Source organism: Stegodyphus dumicola, chromosome 9, assembly GCF_044657685.1.
Source record: "Stegodyphus dumicola isolate Sdum_Otavi_A_Nest chromosome 9, ASM4465768v1".
Taxonomy (NCBI): Eukaryota; Metazoa; Arthropoda; class Arachnida; order Araneae; family Eresidae; genus Stegodyphus; species Stegodyphus dumicola.
This window is the reverse complement of record NC_140776.1, coordinates 120966682-120985752: the sequence shown is the minus strand read 5'-3', so window position 1 is coordinate 120985752 and position 19071 is coordinate 120966682. Positions and strand designations below refer to the sequence as shown.

General features: G+C 32.1%; 1 protein-coding gene across 4 annotated transcripts in view; it reads left to right on the top strand.

The window, feature by feature from the left end:
• Positions 1–19071, top strand: part of LOC118186278 (bifunctional 3'-5' exonuclease/ATP-dependent helicase WRN-like) — a 151044-nt gene that overhangs the window by 32530 nt on the left and 99443 nt on the right. For all 4 annotated transcript variants that reach the window (XM_085824020.1, XM_085824022.1, XM_085824023.1 and 1 more), the window contains 3 exons: positions 3526–3595; positions 11787–11854; positions 12211–12319. In XM_085824020.1, the coding sequence (XP_085680146.1) occupies positions 3526–3595; positions 11787–11854; positions 12211–12319 (247 nt within the window). The remainder of the gene's footprint in view (positions 1–3525; positions 3596–11786; positions 11855–12210; positions 12320–19071) is intronic.

Sequence of the window (19071 nt, the reverse complement as noted above, 5' to 3'; positions counted from 1 at the left end):
TTATACAATTAGAAGAAGGTGTCCGGAATGCATTTAGGTGGAATTGGATTGAACGGAGAGATGGTAATGGGGATACCATCGGCACATGGTGCAAGAAAATAAATGTTGCTGGACAAGCATATTGTGTTTTTTGTAACTCACTGCTGAAGTATGGTGGGGAAGGATTCAAGGCTTTCACAAATCATTCTAAAACTGTGATTGTGATGCACATAAAATATTCAAAGTGCATTAGACATTCAATGACTTTAAGTAATTATGGTAATTAAAAAAATACTGATGACTTACTTGAGACTGATGCTCGGCCATTGGATATAGTGACAAGAAAAGCACGCCAAGAGGTATTAATAACTTCGTTTATCGCCCAGAATTCTCTTTCTTTCAATGTAGCTTCCAATTTAATTGAACTCTGCAAACAGTTGAGCCGCGATCAGACAGCACTAAACTCGTTGGAAATGTCCAGGACTACTGCATGTTATAAGATGAAATATGGGCTCGCAAAAGCTATTAAGGAAAATATCATTAAAACTTTAAAGGAGACTCCATTTTCTCTAAATTTGGATGAAAGTACTAGCAATGCTCAAGAAAGTATACTGGCAATATTGGTGCAGTTTTATGACAAAAATCAAAATGAAGTTGTAGTTCATCATTTTGCATCTCTAAAGATGGAATCTTGCAATTCAGAAGCTGTTTTTAAAGCAGTTGTTAATACTATTGAAGATAATAATATTCCATGTGCAAACTTAATTAGTGTATTAATGGACTCGTGTAACACCATGCGTGGGAAAAAAAAAAGGGTGTTGAAACCAGACTACGATCAAACAAAGCACCCCACTTATTAGATATTGATGGTGACACATGTCACACAGCTAATAACTGTGCAAAAAAATTTGCTTCATGTTTTGATAAATACTTAGAAGATTTGTTTGATGACATCTATTTTGATATGAAAAGCTGCAGTAAAAGAGAAAATTTTTTCAAAATCTGTGAATCCCTTGCCATTAAAAAACTTAAGCCCTTGAAGAGACCAGACCATAGGTGGGTGTACGTTTTATGTGTTTTAGAAAGAATCAAAGATCTGTGGGATGCTCTTATTGCATTTTATTTTCACTACTTGGATAAAACTGATAAAGGGGATTATTTTTCTTATGTTGAAACTGTATACAATAAAAGAAATATTTCTGCAGCTCAGAAAAAAATTGTTGAAGGGGTGTACTCCTGCTTGCATTCCCAACAACTCACAAAGGATGCTTTAGCTCGGAAAAAAAGAATACTAAATGGGTTATTTGTTATGCAAAACAAAACTTTATTGCATATGGCATTATATTCAGCAGTATTACCAGAGTTCAACGCATATATTAAATTATTTGAAACAAAAAAACCAATGTTTCATTTAATACATTCCAGTATTTATAAATTGATGGCAAAATTTTTCTCTTTTTTTATGAAGCCAGAAAATATAGAGTGCACATCTTATAATGATTTATTGAAGGTTGATGTCACAAATCCAGAATTCCATCTACCTAGCAAAGTAATATTTACTGGTGCAGAAGCTTCCACTCTCCTGAAGAAATTATCAAAAAATCATCCAATAGCAAAAGAATTCCAAATTTCTCTGATAAAAGCTTATACTAATACAGCACAGCATATGAAACAAAAATTACCCCTTAAAAATTCATATGTAATTAGTTTTACAGCATTAGATCCAGAGCTAAGAGGTAAAACCAGTACAATATTAGCTTTTGAAAAATTATCATCTTTTATGTCCCATATTTTTAGTGATAATGAAAAGTCAAAAGTAGAAGCTGAAATAAGGTTGTAACTTAATGGATACGCTTGTCACTGACTATAGAACCTCTCTTAAGATTGATTCTTTAGATGCAGTGCAGACTATTAAATATGATTTAATGGCTTCTAAAGAAACCCCATGTGAAAAATACGGCTAAAAAAATCCAATGACTGATCCAATTCACAAAGATCTCTTACTGAATATGAACAGAAGTTGGAAAACATATCAAGAGTACTTAAAAACACGTATTTCAGATGAGTCTCCTATAAAAGTCTCTGAAAAACCTTCTACATTAGCAGAAAAGCAAACTGCTTCTACCTCTGCATGTGCAGTTCTTGAGGAAATTTCTTCAACTGTAAATGAGGAAAATAAAAGTCAACCTTCCTGCAATTATGAAGTTCACCACAAAAGAAAGACAAGCCCACAAACATCAGAAAATAAAAAAAAGCAGCAGAAATTAGATAATTTTTTTTTTTAAAGAATTAATTTAGGTAATTTAAAATATTTACGTAAAATGTAGTAGTTTATATGTTTGAAAATGTATGGTTATTAATTTTGCAAAGAAAGTAATTCATTGAACTTTTATAATTAGGTCATTCAATACTTCATAATTGTAATTTTTCATTTCTCCCCCCCCCCTTCTCGAAACTCCAAAATGTCGGTAGTAAGTCCGTAAAAGTTTCAGGGGATTTTTTGGGGTCCCACAAACACCCCTGTGGTTTTAACGTGTAATTTTCATGCACTTACAGCTAAATATTAAATTTTAGACTGAAATTTATTTAACTTTATTCCAATATGTTGAATTAACCACTAACTTTTAGCCTAAACCAGAAAATCGGAAGCATCACAGTACTGAAGGCCTATCAGCTGCCAATTGCTAAACTAAATTTACTAACTACCAAGGGGGAAAATTCTCCCATCTTATCTTAGTTGTGCGGCATGGCATACAAACTTACAGTAACAATGACAAAGACCCAACCTGTTCATTCTTTTTTCCTTCAATAGCTGTCATGCACATGAGCTCAGTCTAGATCTTTATTTAAAATCTAGTCTCGGTCTAGAATCTTTATCTAAAACTATTACCATCATATTTGCATCTAATATGTATTAAAATTTATTCGCTGGCTGCATAAAATTACTTCGGGAGCTACGAATTTGAGGTCACTGTATTAAGAAATATTTGGCTATTATACGTCTGGTAAATTTAATCTTGTTCTGAATTTATGTTTAGTAGTATGCTTTTGAGTTAATTGTAAAGTGCATTTATTATTGCCAATCTGTTAATTCAAAATTCGAATATTGTAGAAAATGCATTACCAAAATTAAACGGAGGGAAAGTGGGATTTGCTTTTAGATAGAGGGGAAACTGTGTATTAACAAAAATTGTGAGATGAGAAAATTTTGTTACTTTCATGTTACTGGCGGAAATTACATGATAAGCAGTTAATGACAAGGGTAATGGCATGTAAGAAACTGCACTTTCTTGCATACATCATCTGTTTTCCTATATATGTAGTTGCTTTTAAAAGGTAAAATGTGCTTTATTTTGCTTTTATAAAGAATACTGAAATTCTTTGTTTTGTGATGAATATACTTTTTTATTTTCATTTGATTTCTAAGATTTTTTTGGGGGGTGGAATAATTTTGTTTGCAGTTTCTTATATGTAATTCTAACTAATTAAATTCAAGTAATTTTTTCATACATGGAATTTTAATAAATTAAAATCAAATAATTTTAGACTGTGATCCTCCATCTGCTGAGCATTTAAGAATTTTGAAACAATTCTTTGGTCATGCGTCCTTCAGACCGTAAGTATCACCAGTATCATTATATTAATATTATTTCTATTAATGCTATTTTTATAATTAATCAAGGTTTTGTATGACACCATGTAAACAAGTAAATGTGTTCTGAAATTTTGTAACTCATAATAATTTCAGATTCTGAACTAAGCAAGCAAGTAGTATTTTTAAATTTCAGCTGTACTGAGTGATTTAGTCAGGGTTCGTACGGTCCTTAAGAGTCCGTAAAAGTCTAGATTTTTTTGGAATCAATTTTTGGTCCTTAAAAGTCCTTAATTTTTGCCAAAATCAGCAGAAGGTCCTTAATTTTAATCATCTGAAATTTCTGTCTGTTTTTACGACTGCCATTTTGAGTGTAAATTAGCATTTTAGAGGAATATTTTTGGCAATTCACTGCCATATATATGGTTATCATTTGAATGAGATCATGAGTTATAATTTGTTTCTGTTTCTAATATAAATGATGGGATACTCGAGTTTCTAAACAAGAAGTGAAATATAAGCACTTTGAAATTCATTTTTTCTAAATAAAGAGCTCTTAAACAACTTTTCGCTTTTGGGGATGTGAATTCTTTTATTAAACAGTTCTAAATTTGGCGACTGTTCAACGTTTTGGCGATTTTAAGCTTAGTTTCTATAGAAACTTTTTAATTCCGAGATCTAAGTATTTTTCGACGATTTTTTTTTAAACATCGTGACATTGATAAATTTCAATAAAATAATGGTAATATATTGAAATTATATTTAAAAAATAACATTAAAATAAAACATTTTTATTTTTCTGTGTCATATTATAAAGTTTCGTTTTGGCAACTTATTATACAATATTTTGAATCTGAAAAATAAACAAGGTGTAATGCTATAAAGCACAATTTACGAAGCAGCTCTTACCAAGAGGAAAATTAGTTATGTAATTAATTAAAAATGTCTTGTTTTTAATTTTTGACTTCCTTGTACGAAGTAAAAAGGAAGTATTGTAATTGCGAAAAGTTTCAGGCAGCATATTTCAACGAAAATATCCATTTTGACCGCTATCGAATGCAATTTAACGATGTTTTTGCATGATATCTGTACATAAGGACAGAATAAAAGACTCTTTTCCGTCAAAAAATTATAAAACTGCTTTAAAATGAATATAAATATATTTATATATATATACACTCTGTTACTCGGCTCAGTGATCTCAGTTTCTTTACTCTTATATGTTTGTAACTTCAGCATTTTTTGCTTTAAAAATGATTGAATTATGTTGTTCTTATCTTCCGGTTAAGGTTTTCATGCCTTTAGAAAATCTACAAGGAATATTTGTAGAATTATCAACAATTTAAAAGCTGTTTAAGTGCCACTAAGCCTTTTTTTTTTTTTTTTTTTTTTTTTTTTTTTTTTTTTTTTTTTTTTGATGGCGGCCATTGATTGTTTACATTTGAAACAGCAGACTAGTGGATTTGTTGCCAATCTAGAGAAACTTAGCTTCGCAACAACAAAGATAATGCCTTCATTTATTATTGCCAATTAAATCATGCTTAATGTTTTCTGGAATTTTTTCGAGGAAATAAGTGTTTAAGATTTACTTCGTAATTTTTAATATAGCTATTTTGAGTTTTTATGTATTTTTTCTTTCTCGCGAAGTGAGAACTGAATTAATTGAATGAGAAATACTCGATCATCTGTGAAAAACTGTTTCTTTTTTGTTTTGTTTGCTTAATTTCTTTTATACATCGTTCTAGCTTTATTATAGTATTTGAATAGAACATGTGGCAACGATTAGATAATTCTATTCTTTAAATGATATAAATTTTGTGCATTATGAGTTATAATATGAACAAAATATAATATTGTTAAGTGAATCTAGTGCCAGAGCGTCGCTATGGTAAAGAAATAGTAGAGTGAATTTTAAAGAATGCATTTATTCTATAGTGGTTTATGCGCTGTCGGCGAAGTAGATTTAATTTGGTCCAATACGTTTAAATGAAATGCAAGAAAAAATGCGTATAATTTAATATTCCATACAAGGAAGTCATGTGGTGTACACATCAGATTTTTCTTAGTAAGAGTTTTTCCTATGTAAATTGTCTCAGAATATTCAAAGTTCTCAGAATGTGCATCAGTTTTTTCTATAAAATTAATTTTATACATTTCCCCTCCTTTTTTTCCAAAATTATTTCTCACTTTTTGCTGTTACAGAAATGGTAGGGATAATTTTTCTTTAGGATTTTAGACATTGCAGCTTGGAAAGTTTAGAAGGATTTGAAGGCAAGATTTATAGACCCACGATTCTAGAAGATTTGAGAAATATGTGATAAAATGGAAAATGTCTCCATGATATCAACACGTAATGGATGTATTTTACAGAAAGCTTGCAATGAATTTCTTACTTTTTCGAGAACGTCTGGAAGAACAATGAAAACATAATATTTGAATGTTTTACTTCTGATACTAGAATCTTAACATGTTTATCTTCCCTTATTTTCTCTACTTTTCACTAGATACAAGCATGGAAAATATCAAAAATGCTTCTAATCTTATCGCATGGGCAGGCATTATAGAAGAATTTGTTTATTAATATAGAAATTGAAAACTTACAATTTAAAAGATTAATCTAATATATCTTAATGGACCATACACATACCTGGCACTAGGCATTTTCCCACTTGATGCAATCTCTGTGGATCCTAAATTCTGTTGCCTAGTGCCTTTCTAAATGCTTCCAATGCCAGCTCTAAATTCTAAAAATTTTGCCATTTCTAGATTTTGTTGTTCGGTGTGTCATTAAAAATTTTGCCACATCAGCTCTGTAACTGGCCTTTACCATGTATATTTCTTCTGAATATTCGTTCATATTACTAAAGAAATAAAACTAGCCGCTTTTTCTGTACATTCTAAATGCATTTAGTGTTTTTTAGAATAACAGAAACCCTTAATTAAATCCAAAAATTCTAAAATGGAAAGGAAATGTGTTGAAGAAAGAAACTTAATACATAAAGAAAATTATTCTTCAAAGATATGTGCCGTTATTATTATGTAAATTACCCAATTATGGTTTCAGCCTTTGCTATAATTTTCCATTTCTATTTCCTCATATGGTAGTTACTGAACCAGATTAAATTAAAATTAAATTGTATAATCTATGACCACTAGTCCAAATTATTAGTTTGAATTTGACTGTTCTTGTTTAATTATGTCACCGTGAGCTGTAATTGATTTTGTTCGCATCAGAACATGCCTTTATGTTCCAAGTTCTTTTTAAATAAGAGGCTGATTTAAACCTGTGTCTGATATTGTAGTTAATTTCAGACATAGCGATAATGAGCTTCACATTTGTCAGGGGTTTTGTACTATTTAACTTTTACCAGATAAATTAAACCGTCATAGGTACATTGTGGAGAGGTTGACAAGTTAGGAGATAAAGCACGCAGAAACTAGCAAGAACATTGGTTTGCATATTGAGACAAATCTCTAATTGTTAGAAAAGATGTTTAAAGAGAAGGAAATCGATATAAACTAGCCAAAATGTCTGGGAAAGCTTTGAATTAAAATGACGGATAAATATTGTGTTGAGTGTTGTTGCTACAAAACAACAAATGTTTTGTAGCTTTTAATGTGTAATTATCATAATATCATTTAAGAATCTGTGTCATAAATTACATATATTTTAAATGGTGAAATTTTATTAGATTTTGATTTTAATAGGGTTTTTATACAAATATTGTTTAAAAAAATAAAATTTAATAGTGGTCATGTAAATCCATAATGACTAAGGTTATCAAACTACCTAATGTAATTATTTATAACTAACTGCTTACTCTTAAAAATTATCTCTACATATTAGAGTATTAACTCTACACTGAAGTGACAAAAGTCATGGGACACCTCCTAATATTTTGTCAGTCCTCCTTTTGCCCGGCGAAGTGCAGCAACTCGACGTGGCATGGACTCAACAAGTCGTTGGAAGTCCCCTGCAGGAATATTGAGCCATGCTGCCTCTATAGACATCCATAATTGTGAAAGTGTTGATGGGGCAGGGTTTTGCGCATGAACCGACTTCTCGATGATGTCCCATAAATGTTCGATGGGATTCATGTCGGGCGATGTAGGTGAACAGATCATTCGCTGGAATTGTCCAGAATGTTCTTCTAACCAATCGTGAACAATTGTGGCCCGGTGACATGGCGCATTGTCATCCATAAAAATCCCATTGTTTTTTGAGTACGTGAAGTCCATGAATGGCTGTAAGTGATCTCCAAGTAGCTGAAGGTATCCATTTCCAGTCAATGATCGGTTCAGTTGCACCAGAGGACCGAGTCCATGCCATGTAAAAACAGCCCAGACCATTATGGAACCACAACCAGCTTGAACAGTGCCTTGTTGACAACTTGGGTCCATGGCTTCGTGGGGTCTGCGCCACACTCGAACCCTACCATCGGCTCTTACCAACTGAAATCATGACTCATCTGACCAAGCCACGGTTTTCCATTTGTTTAGGGACCAACCCATATGCTCATGAGCCCACGAGAGTGGCTGTAGGCGATGTTGTGCTGTCAGTAAAGGCACTCGAGTCGGTCTTCTGCTGGCATAGCCCAAAGGAAGATAAATTTCGCTGTACTGTCCTATCGGACACATCCCTCGTATGTCCCACATTGATTTCTGCGATTATTTGACGCAGTGTTGCTTGTCTGTGAACATTGAAAACTCTACGCAGACGTCACTGGTCTCGGTCGTTTAGTGCATGTGGTCAGCCACTGCGCTGTCCATGGTGGGATGTTATGCCTGAAATTAGATACTCTCGGCACACTCTTGCCAGTGTGGATCTTGGAATGTTGAATTCCCTAATGATATCCGAAATGGAATGACCCATGCGTCTAGCTCCAACTACCATTCTGCGTTACCATTAATTCTCATCGTGCGGCCATAATCACATCAAAGCCTCTTCACATGAATAACTTGAACACAAATGAAAGCCCTGCCAATGCACTTCACATGTATACATTTTCTACGCGATACTACTGCCATCTGTATATTTGCGTATTGCTATCCCATGACTTTTGTCACTTCAGTGTACATATGAGTATTAATGAAAGGCAATAAGACATTCAGTCTTATTGCCTTTCATTAATACTCACTGTGGTCTCAAGATAAAATATAAAAATGTAAAAATTCAAAACTTATTCTTTGCATCTACTGAGACTTAAAATAATACAAAACAACTTATCACCTTTGGTGCTTTAATGGCTTATTGGAACATTAAAGTATATTAACTGGGTACAACCCCCGTAACTGTACACAAAGCTACAACACTAACTGCATCAAACAGAGCCTAAATAACTTGCCAACCATGCCTACATCAGGCCTTTCAGGTTTGTTCCAATCAGGAGGTCTCTCTAGACAAGCAGCAGCGATGACAACATTCAGTCTTTTGCTTTGATGCTGATTATGATCTTATTTCTCATTTTAATGTATGCTGTTTGACATAAAATCTACCTGCTATTTACTAAACCTCTAGACTGACCAAGTGTGTGACAAAATGAGACATGAAAAAAATTAACATAAAGTTAACTGTTAGTAAAACGTAAATGTCACTTACTCGTATCTTCTTTGAAATATTACCAACTACGTATTATAAGTGTAAAATATTTAATGCTACTTGATAAATTACATAAAGTTTATTTTATTCTCAAACTTATTAACAGTTATGTTAATTAATTCATGTTTAGTAATAATGCATACTACTTAGGGATTTATTTTATTTTTAAGATGGTATTACAAAAGTGAAATTCAGGCATAGATAATATTTTCAATTGAATTTATTCAGTTCCCATTTGCTCATAGGTCCTTAATTTTTTTCGCTAATGGTCCTTAAAAGTACTTAATTTCCATGTGCAGAAATGTGTACGAACCCTGTTAGTCTAAATACCATTAAAATAGTATTTTGTAATACTGATGAACACAGAGCTCATGTGGACATCTTTATGCTGAAATGTCTGCAGAGCATATGGCAAAGAAGTGAATAACCCCCTCCAAAATAAGATAGAGCATTCTTAATAAAGTTAAAAATGATAAAATATATTGAAAAATTATTTAATTATGTAATTTATCATTTAATTTTAGTTTGTAAAGTGCAGAACAGTAAAATATATTGCAAGGAATTTGTTTCTGTTTCTTACCACGTAACATGTCGGTGAGACAAATCATTCGTGATAAGATGCAATTACAGTGATTAAAACTTTGAATGCATTGTGCCACGAACCTAAGTCTCCAATATGTTAAGCCAAATCTATTACAATGAAAACCAATCTATTACATGCATATAACCAAAGAAAGTTATTGCAGCATGCAAATAAGGCTGAAGATATATTTAATGAAAATATTTAAATTGATTGTTAATACAACGTTGTTGTACACTGTGGGAAGGAAAAAAAAGGGGGACAATTCTATATCTCCCACTCTACTGGGCCGATTGATGAAATTCAAATTGCGTTCTTCATGTCTCGAAAGCACGACTTAGCATATATATTAGATTTATATATAGCATTGTTATAATATAGGTATTTTGACACAAAATCAGACTTTTTCTGAAATTACATGCCAATTTCTTTCCATATTTTGATTCCAAGACTCAAGTTATACTTAAATGTTAAATTTTGTAAAATTTGGGGCGAAATTTACAAAGAATTTAAAATTTTCATTTTGGCAAATTGTTTTCCCATTTGAGCCAAAAATAATTCACTTGGTGAACTTCTTAATTTGTAGCAACCTATTTTCCTTTCCTTTTTTTCATTGTAAACGAGCGGGAAAAAAGTCATTATTCATTATTTCTAATAATTTTAACAAAGTGCATAAACCACATCTGGCGTTATTATCGCTTGTAACAGACATGCCAAATTTCAAAATGCGCAAGTATGTAAATTTAAGTATATCCTAGGAAATTTTGAATAAAAAACTGTAATTTTTTGCAGGTATACTTAGAAATACTACTTTAAGATTACTTTAAGATTACTTTTAAATTACTTTAAGATGATGGTAAAAATTTTATAGGTTATAATTCCAAATTTTTTTCAAACATTTTTGTAAATTAATCATAAAAAAATGGGCAAATTTTATTTGGAATGAACCTAAATTTCGAATTCTGGAAGAAGGAATCAAGTAAGTTTAATAAAAAAAAAAAAAGACAGATTAATAAATATATATCATATTCAATTATCATTGAGGAGCTAAAATTTTGAGAGCTGATTTTTAGAAACTACTCGTGCGATTTTTACAAAACTTGACAGTTTGGCATAATTTGAGTCGTAGAATCGAAATATGGAAAAAAAATTGGCATGTCATTTCAGAAAAAAACCTGATTTTGTTTCAGAATACCTACATTAGAACAATGCTATATATAAATATAATGCATAACCTAAGAAGCGCTTTTCAGCCTGAAAAACGCAAGCTGAATTTCATCAATCAGCCTAGTAGAACGAGAGATCTAGAACTGTCCCCCCTTTTTTTTTTGCGGAGTGTGCTTCCCCATCGCTTGATCAATAATTGCTCCTTTTCCTGCTCGCTTCCTAAGAATGGCATTAATTTTGGGAGTTCTTGCTGCTATTGCTACTTACCTAAATTTACCAATGAGAGTTGTAACTAAATGAATGAGTTTAATCAATAATGGCAAATATCACACCCATCCTCCTCACTTATATTTATTTACTAATATGTATATAAAATAAAAAAAATAACTGTTATTAATGTATATAGTCCATAAATAAAAATAATAACTCAGTTAATTTTTTTTTTTTTCAATTTACTTAACATGAGTACTTAATTTACTGAAACATGAGTAATTTCATTTCAGATTCAAATTGTCCAACAAAAACTGTAGTCGGAGTCAACGTGTTTTTAGCGACTCCAGCTCTGACTCCTTTTATGCAAAAATCTATCCGACTCTGATTCCGACTCCACAGCCCTGCTTTTGTCAGATACCAAAAATATGTGCATCCCATTTTATATTATGTAAATTATCATAAAATAGGGGCATATAATTTATTCTGAAAGTGTGAATAAAAGCATAATATATTAAATAGAATTTCTGTATTTTAGTCTTTTTTTTTTTTTTTTTTTTTTTTTTTGTAACGCACTAAAACATAATTCAGTATGCTAAACAATATTCATTTATAAATAAATTTATTTAATTAATGTTATTTTTGTTTTTCTATTCTAGGATGCAATGGAAAATAATACATTCTGTTTTAGTACAGCATAAAGATGTGAGTGCCGTTATGGCTACTGGTAAGTATGTTTATTTATTCTGTAAATGAAGAGAATTAAAAAAAGAACATTAAAATGTTAGAAATTAATAAAATAATTAAAATGCTAAAAAGAAGTTGAATTTTATCTGTTTTTAAATATTTATAATTTGAATGCTTCTGTGATTTTTTTAATGTAAAAAAAGGGGGTTTACCCCTTTCCAGCTTAGTGAAGATATTGAAAAAGTTTCTTGTTTTGAGTTAATCAGTCTAAGCAAATGTTTTTAGTTTCTCCACTGGAATATTGTAGTTTTTTTTAAACATTTTAATACATTAGTTACTAATATTGTAATATTTAATTCTATCTGTACTATATAAAATTTTTTATCCATTTCTAAGGCTATGGTAAGAGTTTGTGCTATCAGTATCCTGCAGTTTATTCAAACAAACCTGTTGTTGTGATTTCTCCATTAATATCATTGATGGAAGATCAAGTAATGGCCTTAAGGTAAGTTATTAAATATGTATTATAATTCCTAAGACTGCAAAACTGTATATTTTAAATCAGACAGTGTCATCAGTATAATTCAAAATTATGATTATTTTATTTTTGGAAGAAATAATCAAATTAACCATAAAGTAAAATGCCTGAAATGTGATCTCAAACTAGCGGGCAGTTTTACCCTCAAAGCAATTTTATGTGGTCTGTGAATACATTTTCTGTAAATTAATTAACATTGTTAATGTAAGAATTTGGAGGAAAAGTTTAAAATAATGAAATAATAATTTAAGATAATGGTTTGTAATCCATTTTACATTATTTTCATTATCAGAAACAAACATGAGTAATTCTGAAAATCTGGATATGGAGCTAATTAATTTACACTGTGATAGAAATCTTTTTCAGAGACCTGAAGATACAAATTTGTTTAACTTTTATTAGTACTTGGCAAAAGGTAAACATTCTCAGTTACTAATTTATGCAATAAGAGTAATCACTTTGTTTGGGAGTACGTTAACATGTGAACTGTTTTTTTTGGAGGGGGGGGGTAGTTGGAAATTAGTAATAAATCTACCAAAAGAACCTGATTTCTGATGAACATCTACATTTTGTGATGAAAACATCTTTCTAGTAATTTTCCTCCAAGATTACAAAATTAATGAAAATCTAAGTGCCATGTTATGTAGCTGAAAGGTGTAGTAAGAGACAAAGATGTTTTTAATTATTTACATAAAAATATTCCTTTTTTTTTTTTTTTGTATGCGTCATAGAAAAATCTAATAAATAAAATAAAGTGAATAGGTTGTCATTATTTATTCTCGAGTTTTCCGCTTCTTATGAAGTTTTTGCATATTTCTTTTTAGTTTATATTAAAAGTTATTTAGTGGTTACTTCAACATATTACAATTCTTTGAATCAGTCTGAAACTTTTAATACTGAGCGTTCAATGCATTTGAATTACGAATTTTGACCAACAGAAATTTCTTCCAGATAGCAACTTTCAGATTTCAGGCAGAAGATAAGTATACATTTCAATATTTTCTTTGCATTATTTGTATTTGTTTTTTATAAATATGTAGTAAAAAATTTGTAAATTTAGTTTAATTTTTTTTTTCTTTTCTTTTTTTGGTGCTTTTTTCTTTTAATTCAATTTTTTTTAAAATTTAGTTAATATTTTTTTAACTTCATTGCGGTCTGCCAGCTACTTTAAGATCGTGCATTTTGAGTGCATGCGATTTGAATTTGAGATCACTGGTTTAAAATATATCTGAAATATTTTATCACATTTTAGACGATGTCAAGATTTATTAATTTTGAATATGTAGTATATAAGTTAATGAATATTCTATCTACTATTTGAAGTAAAATTAGCTTGAAATTCACTGAATTCTAAATTCTCTTGAATCCTTCATACAATAGTAGTAAAAAAAAAATTATAAAAGCAATTTTAAAAATATTTGTACAGTCAAAAGTCTTTAATCCGGACTCGTCGGAACTTTGGCGATTCCAGATTATTGATTTTTCCGGATTATAGATCATCAGTTTAAATCTGGTAAGATGGCATGCAGAAATTATAAAATTAAAAATATGAAACTGTAATTTATGAAATAAAGAACAATGATCTAAAGAGTATGAAAATTTACAAAAAATAAAGCTTAATATTTATTTGTTTACTTTATTAAACATTTCTTTCAATGTAAGTTGTTTAAGTTGCTTCGTTTTATGTGATAATACTTTCTCTTTAATTCTATAAACAGACATAATTTCTTGTTCAGTTACAAAGTTCCGCTGTTCAAGTCCTACAATTGCTGTGTCTAGAATACCAATTAATTTGTCAATCGAAATTTTTTCGTTTTCAATAACCTCTGTGTCACTTTCTTCACTATCGGAAGCGAATTATAATGTCCAGGAATTTGATTTAAATCATATCAAAGATGGAGTACATTGAGATGAAATACTACATTTAGTAAGGAATTATAAGCCAAATAAGATAAAAACATCTGCCCTGAAGATAAGGATAGTGCCTAGTGCCGACAGATCAACTTACAACTCATTGCGCGCAGCGACGTTCCGCCCCCTGCAGAGCAGCGTGGAATTGATAAACAGATTTCGGAATGGTTAGAGAAACAAACGATATGCCTTTACCCATTTTTTGCAGCAATTCCACTTTATGTTTGATGGACATCGAAACATAGTAGATCCATTGGCAGCTCCAGCATCGGAAATTCTATTTGACATAATTGAAAGTTCAAGCTTACTTTTATAAAATTGCTCTAACAGTCTTCAAAAAATAATAAACCGGATCCAATTCAAAGATTAAGGAACAACGCAATCTGCAACATTAACTGAAATAGATAATTAGATAATTTTAACTTAGCTTATACCGTCCGTTATATATTAAACGCGCATGCGTAAACGTATTATGCGCATGCATGAACGCATTATGCGTTGACGCATGCCCAGAAAGTTTGTAGCTTTGAGGTCCGGATTATGGGTGTCCAGATTAACGACTTTTGATTGTATAACAATTTAATTTTTTTAGATTTTTTCCTAAATCTTTTAAAAAGTATACCAAGTGTAGAGCAGACAGGGTTATTTGAAAAGTTGATGCAAATAAGCTTTAAAGACTGAATGCTAAATTATTCCCTGCAGAAATGTAAGAGTTTAGTACTTAAGGCTGCTATAAGGGAGCTATTATTGATTGAGTTACTCGGAAAGTACATCAGCTGCTTTATTTTTTCTTTCTTCCCTTTTTTCTAATGAATGATTTTATTGGATGTTGATAAAATTAAACTTTTTAAGTTTAGAGTTAAAATGTTAACATTTTTTTAGGTTAGAATTCGAAAGATTCAAATGATAAAAGAGAATAAGTTTCGATTTTTGAAATCCAAAATCTTTTTTAAAATTCAAGAATTTGAATTTCCCACTCTTAAAACTAAATTTGAGAGTATAAAGATAGAATGTTCTTGACGCCTTAAAGTTGTTTTGTACTGCATCTTTATATCCAAAGAAGATGATAAGTTCAATAATTTGTGAGTAATATTTTCATATAGAATGAAATTTAGCTATTTTACAATTCATAGCAGGTTCTAGAGTGCTTTTAAGTGCTTTTAAGCTATATATCATATTTTATTGCATATTTCCCTCCTTTTTACCAGTTTTATCCTTCAAAAATTAAATGGGAGATTTATGCAAATGATTTCATTTCCAAGGGATGCAGTTACAGTAAAATCATAATTAACAACTTAAGAGCGTTTAATACCCCTTTCTCATGTCAATTTTTAATAACAGATGGCGCTACGAACGTTGAGCGATAAAGACTCAAATCTGTAAGACTACCTACAGCCTGGTTACTATGGCAACGACGCTTCCTTCCTCTGTACTCGTTTGGCGGGAAAGTGAGTAAGCCATAAAACACATCTCCCCTCAGTTGAACAAAAGACCTGCTGTCATTTCTTCCGTCTGTGACTCAGACTGCAGGGTATGTTTTGAACAGGAATAGAACTTTTCCACCTTTGTGTTGAATGAAAGATATCTGTGAGATACGTGCAGCAGTCGCTATTTCTTTTCGCAAAATTTGTTCATCACGCTTTTCAATGTTGCGTAATGTTTCATAATTTGCCGTTATTTTGCAGAAGAAAACAAATTTCATCGCGACATAAAAATTATATATAAATGATTTTATACTTGATGATATGTGTATACATATATAGCATTTCAGAGCGGATTCGCTATATATGAAACAGAGTAATGTGCTGTTACCGTATTTAGCAGCCTGCCTTTTTCCTTGACCTACCATAAAAAAATAAAATAGCAAAATTATAACAGCGTCTCTAAAAAGATGCTTTGTAATATTCTCATTAAATCTTTATCATTCTGCGCTACTAAAAACGAAGTACGATTATTTCAAATTCAAAATTTTATAACATTACTTTACAGAAAGCGATCTCATGTCTTCTAAAAATAAAACCCAACATCTGTTTCTACTCAAGCGCTTACTTTCTAGACAAAGTAATTTCAGTGTAACGTACGTTCAGTTTTATCTAACTTTGAACGAAAAAAAAAAAAAAAAAACTATGTACATAACAGGCAAAGATATTAACAGCACATAAATTTACTCAATTATATTGGATTACCAGAGGAGAAAAAAATAATTCGATGAGATAATTCTCTGAGAATTCATAAACGCTAAATTAAGAATAAATTTTATAAAATGTTTACTAATGAATACATGTATTTGCATAGTAAGTTTCCTTTTTTAAAAAATTTTTCATCTTTATCACGTTTATCGGAGTGTCGTATTTAACTTCACAATTATGCTCCGAAATTTCATTGCTGTAGATTGGATTATTACCAATATATAATTCTACTAGTAACCAGAGCCAGTATTAGAGGTTTTTGCTGCTCACTACAATATCTGTGGCTCTTACTTCTGCCACGCGCCGCCAGTGGCTGAGTGGTTAAGAATATTGATTACTGGAAGTTCGACCTGGTTTCGGTTCGATCCCAGGCGAACCAGCTGGCTGCATGGTTTGTTTTCCTGTTGTGCAACATGAATACGACCCAGTTTCCTTCAGCAATTAGGCTCACCCGCGGCCGAGCGGTTAAATCGCTGAACACTGGTAGTTCCGACCTGGGTTCGAATCAAGGCGAACGGGCTGGCTACATGGGCGTTTTCATAATCTTCCCCGTGTGTAACGTGTATGGGGAGCTTTGCTATAAACTAAACTAAGCCTTCAGAAACTTCCTCCACGAAAGCATCTGCTATCTGCTATCTGCCACCTCGTGGCTTTGCTATATTCAAAGAGCCTAACCCAATTCTAGCACTCAGTTCCTCTCTAAATTCTAGTGGGCGAGCGCCAAAGTCGCCTATTACTGGTAGTTCAACCTCGGCACATTATCTGAGTTCAGCTTTGAATGAAAACAACATAAAGTGTTATAATGAACGATTAGTTTAAAGATTTCACTTGATACTGAAATGCATAAAATCAAATTGCGTTTCTACATATCAGATTTATAAAGTACAGCTGATAATTGTAGGAATATCAGGTTCATAAAGAACAGTTGATAAATACATGAGAAGTAGGAAGGAATTCATAAATTACAGAATTTAATGGTTGTAACGAAAATTTTAAGCACGAACGTTCTTCATAAAGTTATGAAAAAAAAAGCAGTCAGTACCTTTAGTGCGGATAGTAATCACTACCAAAAATCTATGCTTTTCTGCAAATTTTTTGGTAGTTTTTCAAAACCTTCGGCTCGGAAACTTGGTGGCCCGAGTCCAAACACAGGTCAACCTCATTTCGGACGTCTTGTGCAGAAGTGAAGATAGGACCAGCAAGATGTAGCTGAAAGTCCGAACGTGCGATGTCGGGGTTATATGGTGGAGGTGGTGAAAGATCCCTTTCGAGTCCGTACAGAGGCCAGCCGGTGAATGCAGACACGTATGGTATTATCTTGATGGAACGTTACCTTTCTGCGCCGGAACTCAATTCGACTCTTTTCCTTGATAGCAGCGTCAACATGCACTAGCATCTCGTTGTATCCTTTACTGTCAAGGGTTTTACCTTTTTCCATATACAATTTGTGATTAATACCACGGCAATCCCACCAAATACAAAAGAATGATCTTTTTGTTTGTCAAATTACGCTTTACGATGCTGCCGACGGACTCACGGGCGCAGATCAACTAAATTTTTGGCCTATGTTGTTGAAATAAATTTATTTTTCAACACAAGTGACTATCCAGATCACCAGATCCAAAGCATGATCTTTTCGTTAGTCAAATTACGCTTTGCGACGCTGCCGACAGGCTCACCGGGCGCAGACCAGCTCCCTTTTCGACCTATATTGTTTGTGTAAACTTGTCTAACTTTGAAAGAAAAAAAAAAAAAAAACTATGTATATAACACGCAAAGATATTACAGAACATAAATTTACTCAATTTTATTGGATTACCAAAGGAGGAAAAAATACTCAGATAACTCTCTTAGAATTCTTAAACGCTAAATTAAGAATAAATTTTATAAAATGTTTACTAATAAATACAAGTATTTTAAATAATAAATTTTTTCATCTCTACATATACCACGTTTATCGGAGTGTCGCATTTGACTTTACAATTAAGCTCCGAAATTTCCTTGCTGTAGATTGGATGATTACCAATATACTTACAATCCTACTAGTAACCAGGGCCACTATTAGGGATTTTTGCTACTCAGTACATTATCTGTGGCTCCTACCACATGCCACCAGTGGCCGAGTGGTTAAAACTACTGAATACTGGAAGTTCAAACTGGTTTGGGTTCGATGCCAGACGAATCAGCTGGTTGCATTGTTTGTTTTCACCGTGTGTAACATGAATACAAGCCAGTTCCCTTCAGCAATTAGGCCCTCCCGCGGTAGAGGAATTAAATCGCTGAACACTGGTAGTTTCGACCTGGATTCGAATCAAGGCTAACGGGCCGGCTGCATGGACGTTTTCATAATTTTCTGTATGTGTAACGTGTATGGGTTGTCAATTTCTCTAAGAAAGTTCAACATGAAGGCATCCTACTGTGCTTTGCCATAATAACCTAATCTAAGCCTTCAGAAAATGACTCCACGAAGGCCTGCCATCTTAAGAAGGTAACCCTCGTGGCTTTGCTACATTCAAAGAGCCTAACGCAGTTCTAGCAAGCGAGCCGCCGAACACTGGTAGTTCATCCGGAGTTCAAGCCTCGATAACGAGTTGGATGCATGACCGATTTTGGTGTTTT